This window comes from Hippocampus bargibanti, linkage group LG06 (assembly GCF_051943395.1).
Source record: "Hippocampus bargibanti isolate YZ-2025 linkage group LG06, ASM5194339v1, whole genome shotgun sequence".
Classification (NCBI taxonomy): Eukaryota; Metazoa; Chordata; class Actinopteri; order Syngnathiformes; family Syngnathidae; genus Hippocampus; species Hippocampus bargibanti.
Window position 1 is genome coordinate 22,351,280 of NC_142739.1, and position 26,275 is coordinate 22,377,554.

Consider the following 26,275-nt stretch of genomic DNA (forward strand, 5'->3'; position numbering starts at 1 on the left):
TGCTATTTTTCTTCTCAACTCATTCACTGAGACAATGTGCAAAAATGTGTCCACTCCGAAACCACTCCAGGGTTTTTGTCATTTTCACTCAAATTGCAGGACCCACGGAATATTGAGTTTTAGGACTACCTAAACATTCAATGCAGCGTAAGAAACATTAGACTCTCTTCTTTCATCAGAAAAAAACAGTTAATAATAATAATATTAATAACAGTAATAATTTCATTTATAAGTGCCTTTCAAAACTCTCAAGGTCACTTTACAGTCAGCTAGCCAATAGATATCTAGTAGCTAGCCAGCAAGATAGCTAGCCAGCCAACTAGATAGCTATATAGCTAATAGCTAGCTAGCTATATAGCCGTCCAGGGAGCTAAACAGAAAATAGATAGCAAATAGTTGTAGCTTCCTAAATTATATGGGTCTTCAGTTATCTGAGCTCGAAATAGGGGCGGCTACGCAAAATACAATATAATACATCCATATTTATTCATTTCATATAGCGCTTTAACACCAGCTGAAGAAGTAATAAAGCGCTAACATGGACAAAAGGCAAATGCTGCCCCCTCACGGGAGGGAAAAACATTCCCAGAGGTTTGACCAGCACTTTATCGGGAAATTCAGGAATGGCAGTGAATGAGTTAAAATACATTTTAACCACAATGACCACCGTAAACCAAATTCAAACATGACAAATAAGATCCCTGACTTGAAAGCACCACTGTGAGATTTCATGTCATGAAACGAGAGTCCCTACAGTGTTTCTTCCTTCCTGGTTGTCCGTCTTGGCGCCCATTGGTGAGTAAGCGGTGACAACGCTGATTAGACAATGATTAGATCCAATAAAAGACTGCTGGTTAACATGTAGTTAACGTTTGACCAGGAAGGATGAGAATTCACATCAGTTACACCCGGACTGACTGGCAGGATTTCTCCGGCGAAAGGTGCGTCACTTCGACTCTCCTTTACACACACTTTCATTTCAATGTTTGCACTTTTTAAAATGGATTGTGGTTTGATTTTCATGGTGGAGGCCTTTTCGGCATGTGCTGTCAAAGCTTTCCTTGGCTGTTTGCAAATGTTGACTATACTGTATGAGCAAAGGTTATTGCTTCTGTCAAGTGGAACAATATTAATTTTGAACCATTTCTGTAGATTAATCACATAATTCAATGTATCCTTGCAGCAGCCTTTTTCATTTTTTTTTCATAAAGTCGGGCAAAGAACATACAAAATCCACAAGATTAATATCCCGCAACAATCCAAATAATGTTTATTACTGTACCATATGAGCATTCGCAAGGTACATAGTTTAAGCCGCACCCTTTGCACCATTTGTTATAAGTCAAAGAAAGTAAGAATAATTATACGTATGTTCCTGTCATACGGACAACAGAAACCAATTTTAAAATAATCAAAATCGTCATGCGTTCATTTAATAGAGAGCGTCTCAGTTTGGTGATTGAAAAACATTTTTTTTTAAAAGGTCGTTAGCCGCCACTCAATGTCACCTTCAACCTTGTCCACCAGGGTCACTTCCCACTTCAATGCATTCCTTGAATCACATTCCTTTGTCTGTCACATTATGACTAAGTGGGTTTACGACGCAATAAATAAGCCGTCTCTTTAAGAAAAGGGTAAGCGTTGTGGGCTTTTAGGCAGTAACGCTTTATATACTAGCCAGACACTACATAAGGTACACTTGTCAGTGACCTCTGATATCGCTCGTGCATTGATACTTTCGGCTTGGGCACTCGGATATCGCTCTTGTATTGAAACGTTCAGATTGCTCTGGTGTACCAAATAAAGTATCTGTTTCACAGCTCAGGAACCGTATTCGTTGATTTAAACATGAGACAGAATATGTCAGTAGGAATAGAAAGAACAAAAGGATGAGTAAAAATAATGACAGCCGAGAAAAAATACAATTTAGTGTTTTGAAAGAAAAAAAAGTATATTTCATCAATATATTTCCACAATGGCATTTTGGGTGCAGAATCAAATGAACAATACCATAATAATTGTCATATTTTAATACTACACTAAAGTTCGGCTGTGTAAGCTCTCAGTCGTACAGGAGTGGTCCATCGATGAAAAGGTTTCTTCAGCCGTCATCTGTACTTCTTTGAAGGTGTCGCACGTTTCGCTTCTATTCCAAGAAACTTTGTCAGCAAACTAAAGTCTTACTGGTAGTTTCGGCCCTAGGGTACATAGGGTTTCATAGTTTCTTGGATAAGAAGCGAAAACGTCCGACACCTTCAAAGAAGTACAGATGACGGCTGAATAAACCTTTTCATCGATGGACCACTCAGCACACAGTGCCGCTCAAAAAAAGACAGGAAGCAGTGCTGGAGGTAGCAGATAGCAGAGCTGAAGATGTTGAGGTTTTCTTTGGGAGTGACCAGGTTGGATAGGATCAGGAATGAGTCCATTAGAGGGACAACTCATATTCGAGGCTTTGGAGAGAAAGTCAGAGAGGCCAGACTGAGATGGTTTGGACATGTCCAGAGGAGAGAGAGTGACTATATCGGGAGAAGGATGCTGAGGGGTGCGCACTTCTGCCACCTACTGTAATGGACAGGTAATTACACGTCATTCTCGTGCAGCAAAAAAAATAAACAAAAAGAGTCATACAGACCCTCCCACCTTTCCCCCCCAGTTTTGATGTCGATTTGCAAAATGCATTCACTTTTTTTCTAGCAGATAAGGTTTTGGAGATATTTTAATTTCTCCTTTTAAAATTTGACCTATAAAAGTTGACGCAATATGAAATCCACCATGCATTGTAATTTATGACTAGATCGATGAAAAGGTTTCTTCAGCCGTCATCTGTACTTCTTTGAAGGTGTCGGTCATTTCGCTTCTTATCCAAGAAACTTCGTCAGCAAACTAAAGTCTTACTGGTAGTTTAGGCCCTATATATACATATCCCTACTGTCCAGACATGGCGGTGCCGGACTCTGCTATGATAGGTCCCTGCTCTCAGGTTGGGGGGAGCAGAGGACTACTCCCTGCAGCTCCTCCACTGATTGTTCCTATTGTTCTGACTAACGACTGGCCTGATTGCCCCACTTCAACTGATATCACCTCATCAGTATTACTAATCCTATTTTGCCTAAGCAGGCTATTGTATGAACGATCCAAATTGTATAAGAAGCGAAACGTCCGACACCTTCAAAGAAGTACAGATGACGGCTGAAGAAACCTTTTCATCGATGGACCATTCCTGTACGACTGAGAGCTTACGCAGACGTTATGACTAGAACCTTTACTATTTACAATTTCGAGAAAAAAAAAGCAGTTGAACATTGCACAGAAAACAGGTTTTACTCTATGAATGAACTCGTCTCTTTCTTGTTGTTTGTCGGCAGACTGTGATGATGACTCCCATGGTTCATCTGTGTCTTCTGGCACTCTTGCTCGGCACTGTGAGTACACTGCATATTCATAAGTCAATGTCAAAACACACACACCAAATAAAATGAATAAATAAATAAATAAATAAATAAATAAATAAACCTCTCTTGGAGAGGAACCACACTCCATTTACTGAGAAGCCATACGTGATGTAAAATGTGACTCATGGCTGAATCATTGAAGCGAAAGGCGTCCTTTGTCCCGTCCTGTCTTTGTTTAAGGAGGGCTGTCGAAGAAAGTGCCGACTTTTTCCATGTACTGCCGGTTCAATCAATAACTCATCTGGCTTGGTTCACTGACGTTTTGGAGTTGGAGTAAAAATTGTGTTTCTTCCATTTGATAAAATCGTACACAGCAGGTGTGGGGAACAGTTTTCCTCCAGTTCCCTGTCACTCAATTTCTGAACTAAATGCGTTATTCCTGTTTTTTATACAGTGTCTCTTAAAATCTAAACACAATGAAAATGTTATTCACTCTTTTTTTAATTTTCATCCAGATTACATTTTATTGTTATATAAAACTGTCAAGGATGTTTGGTCGGACACTGTGAACAAAGGCTCGAACACAGGAAGATTGTCTTTTACTGCCGGCAGGGGACGGAGCCATTCCTGACCGACGCCCAACTTCTGCAGCCCTCTGCCAAACTATTTATTGAGACTATATGCAAATTTAAAGGGCAACCGACATCACTTTTTTGTTTTTTAACTGACATCAGAAAAACGTTTTATAGCATCTAAAATACCCAAAACACGCAGTATGATATTTTTATTCAAATTCAAAACACCAATAAAAATGACTTAAAGTTTCCAAAATCTGCAAAAAATTGAGCTGCGAATTGGGCATTTTCAGAAAGTCCCGCCCCCAGTTCGTGACATCACGCCAAGACGTCTTGCATTGCTGAAGAATCCAAACAATGGCTTCAGATTCGGAGAATATGCTTTCTTGTTACACATCCAGTCCGTGTCATTTTGAGGCATCTGGACTGCAATGTAGCGTCCCACAAAAGAGGCAAAAAAATGACGACCAGCTCCTGTGAGGAATGAATCAGCCCGTTTCCACAGGCTGATAAATTCCTTCCATGGATCTAGGACTCCCTCTTCTGGCGGCTTTTGGGTGCAACACAAGGTTTTGAAACCAAACAGTACAGCAAAATACATTGACGTGTGGAAGTACTGCTACAATGTGTCTTTTTTGCGTTCAGGGGCGTTCCTTCAGTGACGTCACGTACGGACTTGTCACCAACTCAAAAACAAGACTTCCTGAATGTTCAGCGCGAGTCTTAAAACGTAAAATATAGCTATATGCGGTGGAATCTTATTGAAATATGCCCAGTAAAAGTCATTTGAAGCCATTTTACAAATTATGGACACAACTTGTCCGGAGACGTCGGTTGTCCTTTAAGTGATACATTAGTAAAACATAGTCTTCTTGATTTGAATACCACGCCCCTGGACGTCCCAAGCACCAACAACTATAAAACAACAGAACATAGACATTTTAATTGGTTGTCCTTTCCATGAACGGATAGATTTGTAACCTGGCTAATGAGCTCTTCCTGTGAAGGAGTTTACCAAGTCGTAAATTAGTCCAAGGACAGATCTCCGACATGAAGATGACAGTTTAACAGGCTGTGTCTGTTCACCTCAGATTGACCCCAGATTTTCTGTACTTCCAATGTGGGCCTTTTAAGCATGAAACTTTGAGATATGATAACTTCTATTCTGTCTATTCTCTATCAGACACATTTTGCTTCTATTTCATGTTACATGAGTTTGAAAGTTATTGATCGTGAGGTAATACCCACCTTTGCAACTACGTGACTTGAGTTCCTGATTCTGTGGTTAAATACGATCACCAACATCTTCGGAATCCCTTCAGGGTGATGGAATACTGTTTTCTTTCTCAACCTTTCATAGGCTGCTTGCGTGGGCCTGGCGGGCAAGAAGATTCCGTTTGAGAACTTGGTGGTGAAGGTGCAGGAGGGCACACTTGTACCCCACCCAATCTGTCAGGTACCTTTCTCAAACACACACACACACACACACACACACACACACACACACACACACACACACACACACACACACACACACACACACACACACACACACACACACAATCACACACATATTTTATTTGATTTTTTTCATCTAATATGAGAATCATTTTTGCTCAGTTCCAGGTAAGCCATCCTGGTGTGAACAATTTCAGGCTGAACGGCGAAGGCACGGATGCCATCAAGATCTCAGATGACGGTTGGCTCTACTTGGACAAACCTCTGGACTGGTCCCAAAATGACAACTACCTTGTTGCGGTAACATTCCCCCCTCCCCCCCCCCCCCCCCCCCCCCCCCCCCCCCCCCCCCCCCCCACACACACACACACCATACGTGTGAAATTATGCCTTGTAATTTTAAGTGCTTGGGATTGTTTAAAAAAATAATGTGAAAAAAATAGCACTATTTTTTTGTGTTGACCTCATTTACTGCCAGACAATGTGCAAAATGTGTCCACTCCAGTGCCAGGGTTTTTGTCATTTTCACTCACATTGCAGGACCCAGAGAATATTGAGTTTTACGACTCCATAAACATTCCAAAGAAACCTGAAACTCTCTTCTTTCATCCGAAAAAAAGGAGTAAATTCATAAATTATATGGGTCTTGAGTTATCTGAGCTTGAAAGGGGGGCAGCCGTACACAATACAATCCAATAGATACATACTGGTTTATACAGTGTTTTAACAACAGCCGAAGCAGGAACAAAGCGCTAACATGGACAAAAGACAAATGCTGCCCCCTTGTGGAAGGGAAAAAAATTGCCACAGGTCTGATCAGCGCTTAATCGGCACCCCTGAAAAAAAATCCAGAACTAATTCGGGAATGGCGCTCCACGTCATGCTTTTCAATTCCCAGATAAATTCGGGAATGGCAGTGAATGAGTTAATGGACATTTTGTCATTACCTCGTGAAAAGCATCAAAATCCAATGATTCTATTTTCATAAACGGGCATCCGTAAAAATGTAACATGGGCATAAAAACTGCCCCATCTTTATTTTTCACACTGAGGCAAATTGTGTTCGTGTGTGGGTATTCGACAGACTGACTGGGTTGGGCCTTGCTGGGTTTTCTGAGGGTCATTTCCGTGATACGTCTTGCAAATTGGTGACAGGAGGTAAACTAGAATTTAGACCTGTTAAAAGCAGGTCTAAATTGTGGTGCAATTTGATTTTAATGGATTTAATCCAAGGTGCAGGTAGACAGATTCTGACCTTGGCTATTGTGTGGTGGATGCCACGCCCCTGATTTTATTTCATCGGACACTAATTATACAAATGTGCATGTGGTTGTTCCCAGGTGGAGGCGTTAGTAGACAATGAAGTCGCCGAGGGCCCCATTTTCGTAACCATCCACGTGGTGGACATCAACAACCATGCTCCATATTTCAACCAGAGTTATTACACCGCTTTGGTCCGAGAGAACAATCCAGCAGGTGTTGATTCTCCTTCTCGACCGCCACCATTGATCTTTTCAACCACAATCCAATCAGGCAAGCGTTGTTATGTCTCATCCCAGGTGTCCCGTTCACTCGTGTGTTTGCGTTGGATCGTGACGACCCCAGCACTCCCAACGCTCATCTGACGTACAGCCTCGTCAGCCAGATCCCCAATCGACACAACATTCTGCTCTTCCAGGTGGATCCCAACTCGGGAGAGATCTCCACCACCGAACAAGGTGACGCCCACCGTCCCGACCGCCACACGTGCCGGCTTCAAAATATCACTAATCGGTCTATTTCTGACCGTAATCTGGCAGCACATTGTCCGAATGAAACCAGATTACGCAGCTCATCCGGTCTGGGCAAGATTAATGCAGATTGGTGGCAGACTGCCGTAATGTGTCGCGTGAGATTGCATTTGACTGATTATTTGGAATCAAGCGGCACGTGAAGGCAAAGTAGTCACAATACTTGAATAAATTGGAGCAGTCCAAATTTGCATCAAGAACAACAATATTCAGCTGTAGCGCTCAAAGCATTGCGATGTTGAACAGCATTAGAATGCGTTAGAACTGCTCATCAAAAATGTATATTTGATATTGTAAGATATTGCATCATTATGCACGCAGTTTGAATCTTGAAGTTAAATACAACCGAACTGTGCTCTGATGGGGACAATGGGGAAATTTGCAATGTACGACATTATTATGCACATTGTAATTGTTTGTGTTGTGCGCCAAAAGTTTTTTTTTCAAAGTCTCTAAAGTCCAACGTATTTTAAAAAAATAGAATCACTTCTCCCCACAATAAATAATTTTTAAAATTTTATTAGAGCACCAGTCGGCATTTTTTTAGCTCAATTGTTACATTTAATTTTTTTCAAATCGTCAAATGGGCCTCTTGTGGTTGAATAGGAAAATGCGTAAAAGTATAAAATTGTTAATTTTAATAATGGCCTATTAAATGAAATATATCAATAATAATAATAATAATTACAATCTTAACCTCAGTTTTTACAGCTTGTTCTTGATTTCTCTTCCTTCGTGTGATTTTAACAGATAGTGTCCATATTAAAATTTAAAAAAATCCAAAAATATCTTATGATCAAACAATCAAAAAATTAACACTGTACTCAACCCTTACTGTGATGATGACTCTTGGAAGCACAGGAAAATTTGGATATGGGAATTTTGTTTGTTGTGAAAGGTCATAATAATAATAATAATAATAATAATAATAATAATAATAATAATAATAATAATAATAGTAATAATAATAGTAATATATCAAGATTAACAGTTATAATAGTAAAGATAATAGTTATAATATTAATAATGTTATTATATTATTATTATTACTAATATATTAATAATAATAATAGTAATAACAACAACAGCAACCATAATAATAATAATGATAGTCGAGTGGTTAGCACACCGGCTTCACAGTGCAGAGGTCGCCGGTTCGCGTCCCGGTCCAGCCTCCCTGTGTGGAGTTTGCATTTTCTCCCCGGACCCGCGTGGGTTTTCTCCGGGTCCTCCGGTTTCCTCCCACACTCCAAAAACATGGCAGGCAGATTGACCACTCCAAATTGTCCCTAGGTGTGAGTGTGAGAGTGACTGTTGTATGTCTTTGTGTGCCCTGCGATTGGCTAGCAACCAATTCAGGGTGTCCCCCGCCTCGTGCCCGAAGACAGCTGAGATAGGCTCCAGCAACCCCCGCGACCCTAATGAGGAATAAGCGGTACGGAAGATGAGATGATAATAATAATAATAATAATAATAATAATAATAATAATAATAATAATAATGAATGTTCTTTATAGGCGCCTTTCAAAACAACCAAGGATACAGTCAAAAACAAGAGCAACAAAATCATAATTTCTAAATGTTTGTGTGACAGGGGAGCGCATGCTCAATGCCAGAGAGACAATCCAGTACGCCAGAGGAGAAGATCACAGCGCTGAGTCTCTCAGGGCAAAATTTAACAACTACTGTCCCTCGCCGACCGTCCCCAATGAAGAAAACCCCTTCTTCACTTGTGTGGAGAGAGCAGGTATGTGCAATACTCATTTCATTTAGTCACTTATGGTCAACTTACCCCGCATCTTCTTCTTTGGTGTCAGAGATGAGACGCAGAAACCTGGACCCTCTGGAGGATCCGGATTACACCTTAATTGTGAAAGTCCACGACATGGGAGGAGCTTCCGAGATGGCGTTGAGTGGCAACTCCAGAGTGCACATTGCGGTACAGCCCAACCTGTGGGTCAACCCCGGCAGGATCACCATTAAGGAGCACCTAGAAGGATCCTACCCTCGAGTCATTACCAGGGTAAGGAGGAAATTCACTCAAATGTAGACGCTTCACAATGACCAATCTGGTTGTCTGGTTTTAGGTCCAGTCCAACGAGCCAAGAGCCATTTACAGGCTTGTCCAGAAAGAACGAGAGCTTAGGTTCCCGTTCCAGATCACAGAGGATGGAGAAATTCTGCTCATGGAGGAGCTCGACAGGGAGGAGAAGGACATGGTGAATGCTGTTGAAGCTTTTGCACATTATTGAGTTCCTCTTACAAGTAGAGTTGAGGAGTCACAAATTACATGGATTGATATTAATAATAATACATTTTATTTCTAAGCGCCTTTCAAAACTCTCAAGGATACTTTACAGTCACTGGAAAAGATTTTTTTTCTGCGGGTGAGCAGCGGTTGCCATTCGCACCAGCGTTCACTCAAGCCAGAAGTAACAAACTTAAACCACTAATGTGAGTGTGTATATAGGTCGACAATACAATACAATACAATACAATACAATACAATACAATACAATACAATACAATACAATACAATACCATACCATACCATACCATACCATACCATAACATACCATGCAATACAATACAATACAATACAATACAATACAATACAATACATTCTAATTTATGTAGCGCTTTCATAATAGCTGCAGCTGTAAAAAAGCGCTTCACATAATAGTCAACACAAAGCAAAATAATAAACACAACAGGAACATAAAAACATGGACCGTTGTGTAATATTAACGACGTTCCCTGTGTACTCTATTATGTTTGAATACAAGACAAACACGTTATTACAAGAAGCAGTTCAAGCCTCCTTTTCACCAGTGGATCAGATACGTCATGATGGAATGTGCACGTCTGCTACAAGCTAAGTTTTGAAAGCAAGCACGAAGCTGTAGCATCCATTGACGAAAAGAGATTGTCTCACATCTCCTGTTCCACGTAAATCCGCTTCAATTCCATGCCACGATAGTTCCACATATTACATAAATTACGTCACTGGGGGAAATAAAAATAATCGTAGTTGTTAGATTGTATTAATTAATTAATTTATTTATTTATTTATTTGATCCTTTACCCAGTTATGTATTTATTATGTATTTATTATTAGGTATTTTTTTGTTTATTGGTTATTTATTTATTAGTTATTATTTATGATTCATTATTTATTATTTAATATTATTTAATATGTATTTATTATTGATTATGTATTTCTTTTCTTATTTATTTATGTATTTATTTATTTTTAAATTTATTATTATTATTCATTTTATTTTTGTATGGCCAAAATGTGAATTCTAAAATACAGATTTTTTTTTTTTACAGTTTTTATCTTCCCCCTTCGCCTCTTCTAAAGCCGACATATATGTTACATCAGACAAGTACGGTAACTAACTAGAACTGCTCCTGTTTCAGTACATCCTGGTCGTGATGGCTGAAGATGACTATCAGAACCAAGTGGATCCCCCGATGGAGATCCACGTTGTGGTGGAGGATGTGAACGACAATCCGCCCGTGTGCGAGAAAGAGGAGACTGTGTTTGAGGTGCAGGAGGACGAGCCTGTAGGTGAGACCTCCGCAGTCGTTTGAGTATTTTTCTTGTTGTTGTGCTTCAAGGCCAAACACTTGTTCCTACATTTGCATTGTAAATATCAGCGTCACGGATGGGAAACTGTAACTATAAGTGGCTCGTGGATGTATTAAAAAAAGAAATATGTTCGAAAAAATACATTCACGCTATTGTATTGTTTATTTACTGTGGGAGATGAAAACATGCATAATAATACATGCGGCTCGGCACAAGTCAATTTATATCCCCAAATGGTACCTTTTTTGCGTGAGAGCACCTTGTAAATGTGTTCGAAATATATGAAGAATTCATATGTTGCACGTAAGCATGTATTTAAAATGGCATTTTTGTCATATGGCTTGCGCGCATGGAACTATGTGGCCACTTGGTAACACTGATGTAAAATTGTAATCGATTAACAAAATGTAGTTAAAGGTCAATGTTAAGCACCTCTAACTCATTCACTGCCATTCCCAAATTTATTCTGGAATTGAAAATATGACGTTCGGGTTTTGTTTTTTCTTGTGGTGGTTCGAGGGGTACAGATCGAGTTGCGGTCAGACCTCTGGCCATGTTGTTCCCTCCTATGAGCGGGCACAATTTGCCTTTTGTACAGTTGCCTCCATTTCAAGCTCAGATAACTCCAGACCCATAATTTAGGAATTAACTCTTTTTTTCTGATGAAAGAAGAGAGTCTATGGTTTCTTATGCTGCATTGAATGATGATGATGATGATGATAATTATTATTATTATTGAATGTTTATGTAGTCCTAAAACTCAATATTCGGTGGGTCCTGCAATTTGAGCGCAAATGACAAAAACCCTGCCATGGAGTGGACACATTTTTGCACGTCTGGCAGTGAACGAGTTAAAAAGTGTGACATCTTTAATAATAATAATAATAATAATAATAATAATACATTTCATTTATGTTGTTGTGCTTTTCAAAACTCTCAAGTTCACTTCTCTGTTGTGATTTCAGGAAGTCTGATCGGCGAACTGATGGCCCACGACGCCGACCAAGCGGAGACGTTGAACGCTCTGCTGACCTATACCATCATGTCCCAGCAGCCCTCTACCTCCCCCGATTCCTTCGCCATTGACGCTGCCTCCGGTCGAATCCAAACGCTACGTGTACTGCAGCGCAGAAACCATCAGGTGTACAACCTGGATGTTAGAGTCAGTGATGAAGAGAGTCAGTGAAACACAAACAACAACAGACAGACATTTTGGTGCCTGTATTTATCTCATCACTTCTGTCCTTTAGTTTACAGTGTTGTCTGTAAGGTCGTGGTCAAGGTCATTGATGTGAACAACGAGTTGCCTCTCTTTGAGAAGAATGATGTAAGCACACAATCATCGCAGCTCATTAGATTCAGTGTTTCGCCGAATCAGAGGTGGCAAAAAGGAACTGCACGCTGTACTTGTGAAGGAGGATCAAAGAATCTGGTGCAAGCGGATGAACTGATTCATCTAGTCAAGTAAAAGGCAAAAAATAATATCATAGAGCACAAGTTATTCATGAATGAGCATACGATTAAGTAATGGATTAAGAACTAATAAACAAAAAAAAGTTAATGACCCCCCAAAAAATCCCAAACACAGTTGAAATTTTACATTTTTCCAGGTTAAAGTAATCATAAGTGGAGATGTGCTTATGAATTTTTTTATCATGACTGGTAATAGTTTTTTTAACCATCAATCCACATAAAGCTTTTTTTGACTGAAGATTAGACCTTTATTAGTTTGGCAGTGGAGAAATTTACATTTCACAGCAGCAAAGTGATGAAAGTAAGAGGAAAGGAAAGGAAGAAGTAGAAAATCAAAATACAGGCGCTTCTGTAAAGGCAGCCACTCTCGCAGCGCCATCTTGAAGTCAAAACAACAACAACAAAAACTAAATAACAAATAACGTGACACAACACAAAAGACAGAGACTGTCATTCAATCTTAAGTACTTTCAGCACCTTCTTTGTTGCATGAAGCAGTTCTAGATGAAAGATGAAAGGATTAAAGCGTCCTTTTCACCAGTGGATCAGAGACATCATGCTGAAACACGCACATCGGCTACAAGCTAAATGTTGAAAGCAAACGCGAACCTGTAGCATCCATTGACAAGAAGAGATTGTCTCACATTTCATGTCCCACGTAAATCCGCTTCAATTCCAAACCGCGATAGTTCTCTTATTACATAAATTACGTCATCCCGTTGCAAAGTTTATGTAATTCTACTGGGGGAATCGATGAAAAGGTTTCTTCAGCCGTCATCTTTACTTCTTTGAAGGTGTCGGACGTTTCGCTTCTTATCCAAGAAACTTCGTCAGCAAACTAAAATCTTACTGGTAGTTTAGGCCCTATATATATATATATCCCTACTGTCCAGACAGAGTCCGGCACCGCCATGTCTGGACAGTAGGGATATATATATAGGGCCTAAACTACCAGTAAGACTTTAGTTTGCTGACGAAGTTTCTTGGATAAGAAGCGAAACGTCCGAGACCTTCAAAGAAGTACAGATGACGGCTGAAGAAACCTTTTCATCGATTGACCACTCCTGTACGACTGAGAGCTTACACAGACGTTCTACTGGGGGAAATATAAATAATGATAGTTGTTTTTAGATGTATTTATTTATTTATCCCTCCGTCCCTTTGATTAGAGCTCTCTCCAGTGTCTGAAATAACGTCTGCTTTTACGTCGGGCGTACAACTTACAGAACGTCTGCGCCCGGGTGACCGACAACTTTCCAAAAAAAAAAAAAAACACTATAGCATCCATTGACGAAAAGAAATTGTCTCACATCTCCTATCCCACGTAAATTCGCTTCAATTCCAAGCAGCGATTCTTGACTTCTGATTTTTAAAACTAGTTATTCAACGTTTTTTGTGCGCTGTATGGGGAGGGACTTCAACATTTACCTGTATATGGTTTCCCAAAAATTCATGACGACCAATCCGAAGGAAACCATAACTGAAAATAATTGGTTTGACACCCCCTGTATATCATGTAACCTGATAACATAACAAGCTGTCTACCTTCCTCTAAAAGGTCATATGTATTTTAGAATGCGTATAACTGTGGCTTAAAGCAAACACAAAGCTGTAGCATGAAAAGAGATTGTCACATCTCCTGTCCCACGTAAATCCGCTTCAATTCCAAGCCGCAACAGTTCCACATACGGATCGGCGCTCAGCGCTGACGCTCCTTTCTTTTTCGTTTCGTATAATCAAGACAACGGAAAAATCCGTACATGTGAGTAGAGCTCCTGATGTGTGTGTTCGTGTTATCGTTCAGTACGGCAGCTACACGGTGGCCGAAGACGCCGCCGTGGGACAAACGGTGCTCAGCATCAGCGCGTCGGATGATGACGACGCAGACAGCGGCAGCTCCTTCATCGAGTTTCACATCTCAGCTGGCAACGACGACGGCGTCTTTGCCGTGGAAACGGACGGAAAAGGTGTCGGCCATGTGGTCATCGCAAAGGTACAAACTTCACATTTGTAATAGTTTAGGGGGTTTTCAGTTTTTAAATGCTTTGTTTGCGTTTAGCTCTTATTAGTTTTAGGATCAGTTTTTTTTTTTTACAACAAACAAAAGAAAAAGATTAGAAAAGTACAGTGATACCTCGGTTTACGAACCCTTTGGGTTACAAACTTTTCGGTTTACGAATGTTACATTTCTGAAAACTTTACCTTGCCATACGAACTTTTTTCGTACACGGAGCTGCCTCAATGAGTGATGTGTCATTTGCGAACGAGCCCCTTCTTCTAACAACAAAATGGCAGCCGACTGTTTTTGTCCTCTGTTACCTGCCCAAAGTCTTCGGTTAAAGCCACGTGATTGGTCAAGAACACAGCAGTGAGGGGGGTGGTTTAAACATTAAAGACATAGGCAGACGACAGTGAGAGAGTTTCAACTTTGATAGCTCAAAGGCAGAGTGTATACTGCAAGGTTAAAATATCCCATCAATCAGGCTCCACAAACAACCCGCACAAGCCATCTGTACAGTTGATGCAAAAAGCTATCAACCCAGCTAACTAGAACACAATTGATGAGGAACTAGATAAAATTATCACAGAGAAAGCACCTACAAGGGATCATTCCTCAAGAAGGTGAAAGAAGAAATTTACGTTCCTCATCAAGTATTTAATGCTGAGGAAACCGGCCACTCCATCAAGCCATCAACGACCATCACAAGGGTGAATAAAACGACTTTATTATATAGTACAGTTTATTTCTTTAATCATAATACTATATCACATTTATTATACATAAAATAAGGTATACAGTAAAGTCTCGTTATATCGATATTCAAGGGAGTCCGAAAAAATATCGATATAACCGGGACTATCGATATATCCGACCCTGTTTGCATGTAATTTTCTCCGTGCGTGCATAGAAATAGTATCAATATAACCGGGACTATCGATATATCCGATATCGATATAACGAGACTTTACTGTATTTTGTGTAGTTTTGAGGCTTAGTAAATTAGAAAGTAGAAAATTATGTTTTATGGGCACCTGGGAACAGATTTTTCTCATTTTAATGGTTTCCTATGGGAAATTATTTTTGGGGAAACACACTTTTCGCCTTACACACACTGTCTGGGAACCAATTAAGTTTGTAAGCCAAGGTATCATTCTATAGTGGAGTAAATTCAATTATAATGTTTTGATCAAAAGACCTTTTGACCTCTTCTCGGTGGACGAACAACACTACCAAAGTAAATACATTTAAAATCAAATCTGGAAGCTCATGAAACATATTAACTCATTCACTGCCGGACGATGTGCAAAAATGGGTCCACTCCAGTCATTATCACTCAAATTGCAGGACCCATAGAATCTTGAGTTTTACTACATACATACGTCTGTGTACGCTCTCAGTCATACAGGAGTGGTCCATCGATGAAAAGGTTTCTTCAGCCGTCATGTGTACTTTGAAGGTGTCGGATGTTTCGCTCCTCATCCGAGAAGCTTTGTCAGTGAACAAAAGTTTTGCTGGTAGCTCTCGCTGACGAAGCTTCTTGGACTCAGGACTACATCAACATTCAATACAACGTAATAAACTTTAGACTCTTCTTTCATCAGAAAAAAAGAGCTATTTTCATAAGTTATATGTGTCAAGAGTTTTCTGAGCTTGAAAATGGGGGCAGCTGTACAAATGGCAAATGCTGCCACCCTCGTGGTAGGGAAAACCATTGCCAGATGTCTGACAAGCGCTTTATCAGCACCCAAACAAGAAAAACACAGAGAAAATTAGGGAATGGCGCTCCACGTCATATTTGCAATTCCCGAATAAATTCGGGGATGGCAGTGAATGAGTTAACTGGCAAAATGAAAATGGACTTAGTTTGTTTTGGTTTTAGCATCAGGGGGTCCGGTCGGCAACTTGTTTGCGCTCTCGGTGCAGGGTTTGATTCTGGCCTGGAATTTGCATATTCTCCGATAATCTGCGACCCTATTGAGGATAAGTGGATTCAGTTCTTTTTAAATCATTTTGTTGATTATTTTATTTCATTACCAAATATTTTTTTAAATCATTAATTAACTGTAGCACCCTTGGAACCCTGCATGCAAAATCCTCACGGTTAGCCTGTAAGAGGACATCAATTTATGCTTTAAGAGAGAGAATTGCAGTACTCTGTAATTTAGCTCCATTGTCATGGTAATATTTTTTATTGAAATGCAATCTGTTCACAGTTATGCTTATGTAATAGCAATTGAGTGTTAAATTGTGTTTGGAATCCACTTTGGGGATTCAGAATGATTTCTTTTATGCAAATGTTTTTTTTAATGGGCTATGGACCTAAAATAAAAGACATTGTGGATAAAGTCTCCGACAGGGCATTTTTTATTGCATGACTGAGTCACGATGGTAGCAATGGAAACATGTCGCCGTCGTAAAATGTCTCATTGGGGTCATTTTAGCCATCGAAAAATCTCGTTGTCAAACCTGCACTCCTTGTGTGCCTACAGGCTCTGGATTTTGAGACCTCGTCCTCCTACAAATTGAAGATCGATGCTCGGAACCCGGAGCCTTTGATGAGGGGCCTGGAGTACGGTGCCGAATCCACCGCCTTTGCGTCCGTGTCGCTAACTGACGTCGACGAGGTCCCGGAGTTTACCCTTGACATCCTGGATGTCGTCGTCCCCGAAAACACCACGGAGGGAGCCGTGTTGCTCACGGTGGAGGCCAACGACCCCGAGGGAAAAGAGATACGGTGAGTGAGAGAGACTACGAGTGAGTGAGTGAGTGAGTGAGTGAGTGAGTGAGTGAGTGAGTGAGTGAGTGAGTGAGTGAGTGAGTGAGTGAGTGAGTGAGTGAGTGAGTGAGTGAGTGAGTGAGTGAGTGAGTGAGTGAGTGAGTGAGTGAGTGAGTGAGTGAGTGAAAAGAGAGAGACTGTGAGTGAGTGAGTGAGTGAGTGAAAAGAGAGAGACTGTGAGTGAGTGAGTGAGTGAGTGAGTGAGTGAGTGAGTGAGTGAGTGAGTGAGTGAGTGAGTGAGTGAGTGAAAAGAGAGAGTGAGTGAGTGAGTGAGTGAGTGAGTGAGTGAGTGAGTGAGTGAGTGAGTGAGTGAGTGAGTGAGTGAGTGAAAAGAGACACAGGAGAGAATGAGTAAGTGAGTGAGTTAGTGAGAGAGGAGAGACTGTGAATGAGTGAGTGAGTAAGCAAGTGAGTGAGTGAGCCAGTGAGTGAGTAAGCTAGTGAGAGAGAAGAGAGAGAGAGAGAGAGAGAGAGAGAGAGAGAGAGAGAGAGAGAGAGAGAGAGAGAGAGAGAGAGAGAGAGAGAGACTGTGAGTGAGTGAGTGAGTGAGTGAGTGAGTGAGTGAGTGAGTGAGTGAGTGAAATGAGAGAGACTGTGAGTGAGTGAGTGAGTGAGTGAGTGAGTGAGTGAGTGAGTGAGTGAGTGAGTGAGTGAGTGAGTGAGTGAGTGAAAAGAGACAGAGAGAGAGAATGAGTGACAGAGTGAAAAGAGACACAGGAGAGAATGAGTGACAGAGTGAAAAGAGACACAGGAGAGAATGAGTAAGTGAGTGAGTTAGTGAGAGAGGAGAGACTGTGAATGAGTGAGTGAGTAAGCAAGTGAGTGAGTGAGCCAGTGAGTGAGAGAGAGAGAGAGAGAGAGAGAGAGAGAGAGAGAGAGAGAGAGAGAGAGAGAGAGAGAGAGACTGTGAGTGAGTGAGGGAGGGAGAGAGAGAGTGACTGAATGAGAGAATGTGTGTGTGTGTGTGAGAGAGAGAGAGAGAGAGAGAGAGAGAGAGAGAGAGAGAGAGAGAGAGAGAGAGATTGAGTGAGAAAGTGACAGAGAGTGAGTGATGTATTTAAGCGACTTTGTGATGAGTGAGTGAGGTTTAATCGAAAAAAGTTTTGAATTCGTGTGAAGAAGTAAATTATTGGGTTATTCACTAATTAATTAGTAACTTCGTAAGTTATTTAGTGTTCAAGTTTGTTTAATTAGTTATTTGAAGAATAAGTTAATACTACACAATATAATACAACAATGCATGCTGCTTTATAGCGCTTTCACAATTTCTGGAGCTGTAACGAAGCACTTAAAGAAACAGTTAAATGATGAAGTGAATCCGTTTTTTGTTATTTGCTTATGAGTTATGTCGTTAATGAGTAAGTCACATACTGAGTGCGTGAGTTGGTTCACTTTTTGAGTGGGGGAATGAGTTTGTAAGTTTGTAAGTCTTGTCGCGGTAGTTCATGAATTGAATAAATAAGTTCATGAGTGAATTATTACGTTAGTGGGTTTGCCAATCATTAAGTTAATGAGTGGGTTTGGCACTTTCTTGACTCATTTATTTGGGCTGACAAGAAAGTGTCATTGTTTTACATGTGTGAGGCTAAAGTGTGTGTGTGTGTATGCGGAATGTTTCTGTGGAAGTTTACAAGCTACGACAACGTGATGAAGTAAACTGACCTCAAAAAGCAGCACGTGCAAATCAATCACAAAAGTCATCAATAATTCCTCGCACTTTAAATTTGCCTGCCTTGTTTTTGACTTTGCTTCCATCACGTGCGCGCACACGAGTCAAGTAAAACTATTGATTTGTTTGCTCTGACTTTGTCTGAGTGATTGTTGTCGTTGTTGTTTTTGGGGGCAGTTTCAAAATGGAAGGTGACACCAAAGGCTGGCTGGAGCTGAATGAAGTCACTGGACAAATTAGGAGCAAGGTCAAGATGGACAGAGAGACCCTTGAGACCTTTGAAGTCACTGTCACTGCCTTTGAGAAGGGTATGAAACATTTTGCAAAAAACATTTTGACACTTACTTATTATACTCGATCGACTGGATCTTTTTTTTTTTTTTTTTTTTTTTCGAACTGTGGTGGTAAAAGTTATTTGCATATACAGGTAACATCCGATTTACGACCATCCGCACTTACGACCACCAGACCCTGGCACCGCAAGCAGCCGGCAACGCGTAGTACAATTTTGGCCAGCCAACATGTCACACACTTGCACAGCAATCTACCGCGTGACTACACTCAGTACAGTAGTTATACAGTGCAGATGCCCGGCAACATCTCCTGTAGTACTGTACACTGCTTTTTTTCCTTCGCCGTCCGCCTGAGCGTGTGTGTGTCGGGCGACCCCTTCTGGCTGTTAGCAGGAATAGCAATTTTTCAACAGAGGGCATGTAATACTGTAATAATGCTGTATTATTTAAGTGTTTTCTTTAACCCACTATATAAAATCGAAATATAAAGTAGAAATCGATAATGTGAAATATAAACTGATAAAAGTGACACTAAAAGGTAAGTATGACATTTATAAATGAACTGTGCAGTAAACAATTTTGTATACATGACAGGTACAGGTATACAGTAATAAAAATCGATAATACGAAATATAAAATGCTAAAAATGACACTAAAAGTTATAAAAATGTATAAATGAACTGTAAACAGTTTGGTATATAATAGTATTCAATAGAAAACATTGCGTAAAAACAACAGATTGACATTGAATACTATCCTGTCATGTAAACATCACGTTGGCCATTTTGAACGGATTTCGACTTACGACCGTTTGACTTACAACCGTTTTGTCGGAACAGAACCCGGTCGTAACTTGGATGTTACGTGTATTCTAGTAACTAATGGGCTTTACTGCCACAGAAGACGTTGATAATATGATAGCGCTTGTCCTCATTCGGGTTGCGGGGAATGAATATACGTAACTCCAAATGTCACATCCACTCGACAGACAACCCCGAAAAGTTCAACGAGCGCGTGGTGTCGGTGAGGCTGCTGGATGTGAATGACAACAACCCCAAACTGACAGAGACGCAAGCCTTCATGTGCCTGAAGAAACCCGAGCCGGTGTTGATCACGGCTCACGACGCGGACGGCCCTCCATTTTCGCAACCTTTCACCTTTGCTCTGGTCCATAGCAAAAAATCCCACAACTGGGACCTGCAAAGCATTGACGGTACTGAAATCATGCGTGGACTATCCCATGCGGTATCAGAACACCTTCCATCACGCTCTTCTTGTTGTGTACTCCACAGGAACCACAGCCAAGTTGACCTTGAAGAAAACGCCAACTGAAGACAGGACCTTTAGTCTGCCCATCAGCGTGAAAGATAACGCAGGGGTGGGAGTCACGCAGTCCTTTGAGGGTCAGTATAAGCCCTAGAATTTATTCTGTTTTATTAAAAATGTAAATACCTGTTAACTCACTCACGGAATTCTTTCCTGAATTTATTCGAGAATTGAAAATGTGACGTGAATGTGTCCAGATAAAGCGCTGGTCAGACCTCCGGCATGTTTTTTCCCCTCCTACGAGTGGGCAGCATTTAACTTTTGTCCATGTTAGCGCATTTTTAAACAGCTTTAGCTACATAAACCAATATGTATGTATTGCAATGTATTTTGTATCGCCGCCCCCATTTAAAGCTCAGATAACTCCAAACCCGTATAACTTAGGAATTAACTTTTCTGATAAAAGAAGAGAGTCTAGGGTTGTATTGAATGTTTATGTTGTCCTAAAACGCAATATTCTGTGGGCCTGGAATTTGAGTGAAAATGACAAAAGACCTGGCACTGAAGCGGACACATTTTTGCACATCGTCTAGCAGTGAATGAGTTAAATACGACAGAATTCCACTTGCTACTTTTACAGACTTTATGACGAAAATACTTTACCACCGGGATTCAGTTCCAAAATCCATGACATAGCAGTATATTTATTAAATACTCACGTGGCATCTTTTTACATTCAAAAACACATTTTGAGTGACAGGATGAAACAACCATTTTGTCCAACAAGGTTGTCATTTTTTTGCTGCGGACCACATTGTACTTACGGTTTCCTCTTGGGGGCTGTTATGAATTTGGGGAAGCCATTAAAATATTTCATATTACACACAGACTTGCATAACAAATGAGTGAATAACTAGTTTTCAAATCTGAAGTAAAGAAATGACTGTTATTGTGGTGTACATTGGACAATTTGAAATGTTAGTTCGGACTTTGGCAAGCATCATGGCACTTGACATGCTTGAGGGACAAATAAAGTGATGTAGCGGACCAGATTTGGACCCCGGGCCTTGACTTTGACACCGGTGTTATAAAATGTTACAGTGCACCGGTTACTCTACCTATTTACAGTAAATGAACCGTGTTGTTCCTAAATGAACAAACGTCTCATCTCACAATATTCACCAATAATCAAAAAGCATGACGAAAGATGATGACACTTTCAGTCTTTTTCAACAAAAACAAAGATACATTTAAATATTGTACTTTGCGTGTTTGTTTTTTTTTTTGTTTTTGAAATGAAATTGGATTGGATTGGATTTGCCTTTATTAGTCTCACAGTGGAGAAATGTATTATTATTAGCTATCTGGCTAGCTAGCTAGCTCTGTAGCTGGATATTTATTAGCTATATGCTATCTAGCTAGTTAGCTAACTGTCTAGCTGGCTATCTATTAGCTATCTGTTAGCTAGCTCACTCTCGCGGCGCCATCAAGTCAGAACAACAAAAAAAACTAAATAACAAATAATATGACAACATAAAGACACAGAGTCATTCATTCTTCAGCACTTGCTGTACCCTCTTTGTGACATGAAACAGTTCTAGATGAAAGAGGAGAGGATCAAAGCGTCCTTTTCAGCAGTGGATCAGGGACGTATGCACGTCTACTACAATGCTAAATGTTGAAAGCAAACACGAAGCTGTAGCATGCATTGACGAAAAAAGATTGTCTCACATCTACTGTCCCGCGTACAGTAAATCCGCTTCAATTCCGAGCCGCGACAGTTCCACATTCGCATCGGCGCACGTTCATTATAAATTATCAATCAAAAATATTGATATCTCAAAATCTAAAAGACAGTTCAAATCAACAAATGGTCTTTTTTTGGGGGGGGACTCGGCAACCCAAAGTTAGCTAAAAGACATTCTAATATGTTTGGTGTCATCTTATTTTTATACAAAAAAATAATCATCTGCTAATCTATTTCTCCATTCATCAGTGCACGTGTGCACGTGCACAGAGCTGGGCTACTGCTATGTAGCGCCGGGCGAGCACGGCTTCAAATACGGAATGGGACCCACCATCGGCATCCTGGCGGGAACTTTGGGATTCTGTGGTGAGTTTCACTTTCCCTCTCATTCTTGAAGCAAAAATAATAATAATAATAATAATAATAATAATAATAATATCAACCACCTGTACATGTTTGCAGTTCTGATCCTCGTCATCGCCGTCAAACGTTCGAGTAAACGCGGGAAGAACAGCGAGGAGGTGGAGAAGAACGCCTTGATGTAGACACAACTCGACATTTGTAACTTTTTTTTTGTGTGTCACGTGAGGACTTTCTTTGGTGAACGACCTTTCGAGGAAAGTGTGTACATTTAAGAAGGTTGCATAGCCGCCACCAGTCACCGCAAAGTCTTTTTATTTTCTTGCCCACGTTGTATTAACTAAATACATACAACACATAAACAAAATAACGACATGATTAAAAGTTGCCAAGCAGGGTTAATCATGTCAGGTGGCCCCGCCCTAATTTATTAATATGGTCCCATCGCTGTAACATGAAAAAATGTTGACTATCACGTGATATGTTTTATCCCCCCCCCCCCTTGCCTCCTCTAATAAACGAAACAAATGGGAGCCACTATTACACGATGAATGGTGTTTTTCTGAGTATGTTGTCATTTGTATTTTCTTATTTCCTGCACCAGCTCCAATTGTTATGTGAGTTGCATTTTGATTGGATTGGATTCACATTTATTAGTCTCGCAGTGGAGAAATTGACATTTCACAGCAGCATAGTGATGAGGAAAGGAAAGGAAGAAGTAGACAAAGTACAAGAACTGGTTTAAAAGCAGCCACTTTCGCTGTGCCATCTTCAAGTCAAAACAACTACAAATAAATAACAATGTGACACATCTATCTATCTATCTATCTATCTATCTATCTTTATTTATCTATATTTACTTATCTATATTTATTTATCTATATTTATCTCTCTCTAGATAGATAGATATACAGGTAACATCCGAGTTACGACCGGATTCCGTTCTGACAAAATGGTCGTAAGTCAAAAGGTCATAGGTTGAAATGCATTCAAAGTGGCAGACGTGACGTTTACACGACGTTTTCGATTGAATATTATTATTATCATTGTTGTTGTTGTGTAATGACGATCATTTTATGTTACTTCCGGGTTGAGTGAACGCTGGCGTGTGTGTCTGCCGCTGCTCACCCGAAGAATAAAATATCCTGTGACTGTAAAATGTCCTTGAGTTTTGAAAGGTGCTTATAAATGAAATGTATTATTATTATTACAACACAAAGGACACAATCATTCAATCTTACGCACTTTTCTACACCATAGTCAAAACAAAGCAAAATAATAAACACAACAGGAACATAAAAAGTGCAATATTAACGACTTTCCCCACGTACTCTATTATGTTTGAATACAAGACAAACACTTTATTACAGGAAGCAGTTCGATGAAACAGGAGAGGATCAAACCGTCCTTTTCATCAGTGGATCATCATGAAATATGCATGTCTGCTACAAGCTAAATGTTGAAAGCAAAAACGAAGCTGTGTAGCATCCATTGACGCAAAGAGATCGTCTCACATCTCCTGCCCCACGTAAATCCGCTTCAATTCCAAGCCGCGACAATTCCACATACGTGCGCTCTGCACTGACGCTCTTTTCTTCTCAGCGCCATCTTGGACTTCTTTTTGTTTTGTTTGTATAAATAAGCGCGTGGGCCTACGGGGTACACGAACACATGAACATCCCCACTTTCACACGAAAGCCTTCTGTTCACATTGTGACATTTCACTCCGTATGAAGCGCTAACACCGCCCAGTCAAGTCTTGTCCTCCTCCTCCTCCTCTTCGTCCTCCTCCACTTCAGCGTCCGTCTGCCGCGGTGCAGTCAAAGCGCCACCGCTATGACTCACGTCTTATTAGGCAGCAGCGAAGAATTGCGCGATTGGTGGCTCATTGTGCCTTGCAAACAAGTGAAGACAATGGCGGTAAAGTCGAAACGGGGACAAAAACATCACATGGCAGCTGGTCGGAAGCCGACGCCACATGTGCTGTCGTAGACGTGCCGGAGGGCCACGTGCAGCTTTGAATGCAGTCAGGGTACACGCATCGCAAATAGTGAAACAGTGGGTGTGTGCGTGTGTGTGTGTGCGTGTATGACTACTCTTGTGAGGACCACTAACCTTTTATACCATACGTAGTGAGGACATTATTGACAAGTGAGGACCTTTTGGCCCGTCCTCACAAGTGTTTTATTGTAAAGGCTTCTTTAGGGTCTATATATGCATCTGTTAAAGTTTCAGAGAGGTCCTCACAAATTCACGCAAAATGAGTTTTTGGTGTGTATTTTCATTTCACTTGGATACACACACTTTTTACTCACTGTGTCTTTATCTGTGTGTGTGCGTGTTTAATGAGGAAAAAGTTCATACCACAAAAAGTAAAACGATATTTTAACCAAATTCACCACAGGCATGAGGACTTTGAATGTAGCCATTCAGAAACCTAACTCCCGCTGTTATTTCAGTTTCAAGTCCACTTTTTATTGCTTTGTTTTTAAAGAAGTTGAAGTGGGAAATGGGGTGACATTTAGTCTTCACATGTAACACTAGTTCTCTAAATTTATCAGAAACCTTGGTCCTCACTCCTTATCTGGAGTTATCCAGACCTCACAACACCTTTGTAACAGGAATGTGTGTGTGTGTGTGTGTGTGTGTGTGTGTGTGTGTGTGTGTGTGTGTGTGTGTGTGTGTGTGTGTGTGTGTGTGTGTGTGTGTGTGTGTGTGTGTGTGTGTGTGCGTGTGCGTGTGAATTTTCTCATTACGTCTACGCCAGCGTCACTTTCCAAAGTACTGTACTCGCCCCAACATTGGATGAAAATGCATTTTGGGGATAATAGGACAAGTTTCAAAAAGTGTCATTTATTTAGTTGTTCTATTAAAAAAAAAACTTCCAAATTTGAACATGATTACAATGCTATTTCAAATATAGACAAAACTATGTGCATATGTTAAAGACATTCCCTCTTAACTCATTCACTGCCAGATGATGTGCAAAAATGTGTCCAATCCAGTGCCAGGGTTTTTGTCATTTTCCCTCAAATCGCAGGATCCACAGAATATTGAGTTTTAGAACTAAATAAACATTTAATGCAACATGAGAAACCTTAGATTCTATTCTTTCATCACAAAAAAGTTAATTCCTAAATGATATGGGTCTGGAGTTCTATGACCTTGAAATGAGGGCGGCTGACCAAAATACAATGCAATACATACATATTGGTTTATATAGTGAAAGAAAAAAAAAAATCTATCTATCTATCTATCTATCTATCTATCTATCTATCTATCTATCTATCTATCTATCTATCTATCTATCTATCTATCAGTTATTTATTTATTGTGCTGTTGAATCAGACTAATGGCATTTCCATTAATTTAAATTTGGATAGCTAAAATGAGATAACCTTTATTAAGATTATTTGAGAGACGATTTTTGGAAGGGATTAAATTTGTAAATTACGGCATTAATGTGTTCCAAGGTAATCCAGTTTCAACAAAAAATTAGCACAAATTGCCCATTTTTCAGTGTTTTTTTTTTTTGGTAGATATATATGTAACATATTGATTTCAGCAAGATGTGAATTAATGCTGCTTCCACGAGTGGGGGAGTATTATACAATTTAACAAATGAATCAATGTCCTCCCCTCACTGACATGACCTATTTTCACAAACACGCTACGGAGGAAGTATGACCGACTGACTTCATTTTAATTATCAACAAAACAGTTGCTATGGCGATACCCACATCCAGACAACAAAATGAGAACTCACCTGGAAGAAATGAGGTCACATATTCTTTTTCATCACAAACAAGCGCGCACCCAAAAGAATTACAGGCAGTCTTCAGCCCGAACTGTTGAGAAAAGATAATTATTCACATT

General features: G+C 40.2%; 1 protein-coding gene across 1 annotated transcript; it reads left to right on the top strand.

The window, feature by feature from the left end:
- Positions 1-3,368: 3,368 nt before the first annotated feature.
- On the top strand, positions 3,369-22,939 carry cdh17 (cadherin 17, LI cadherin (liver-intestine)). The gene is made up of 18 exons (XM_088999633.1): positions 3,369-3,425; positions 5,331-5,426; positions 5,591-5,728; positions 6,769-6,904; positions 6,988-7,146; positions 8,813-8,965; positions 9,036-9,241; positions 9,306-9,437; positions 10,642-10,792; positions 11,779-11,991; positions 12,064-12,140; positions 14,091-14,279; positions 16,778-17,022; positions 18,911-19,041; positions 20,015-20,239; positions 20,319-20,429; positions 22,289-22,405; positions 22,502-22,939. Exons 1-18 carry the CDS (start codon positions 3,375-3,377, stop codon positions 22,582-22,584), a joined length of 2,613 nt encoding a protein of 870 aa, XP_088855759.1. The 5' UTR covers positions 3,369-3,374; the 3' UTR covers positions 22,585-22,939.
- The last annotated feature ends 3,336 nt before the right edge of the window (positions 22,940-26,275 follow it).

Bases quoted from the DNA above. Each gene is read 5' to 3' on its own strand.
- cdh17 (XM_088999633.1), top strand. From the start codon at position 3,375: ATGATGACTCCCATGGTTCATCTGTGTCTTCTGGCACTCTTGCTCGGC. The intron at 14,280-16,777 runs GTACAAACTTCA...GTGTGCCTACAG, and splicing joins GCCATGTGGTCATCGCAAAG to GCTCTGGATTTTGAGACCTC. The intron at 17,023-18,910 runs GTGAGTGAGAGA...TTTTGGGGGCAG, and splicing joins CCCGAGGGAAAAGAGATACG to TTTCAAAATGGAAGGTGACA.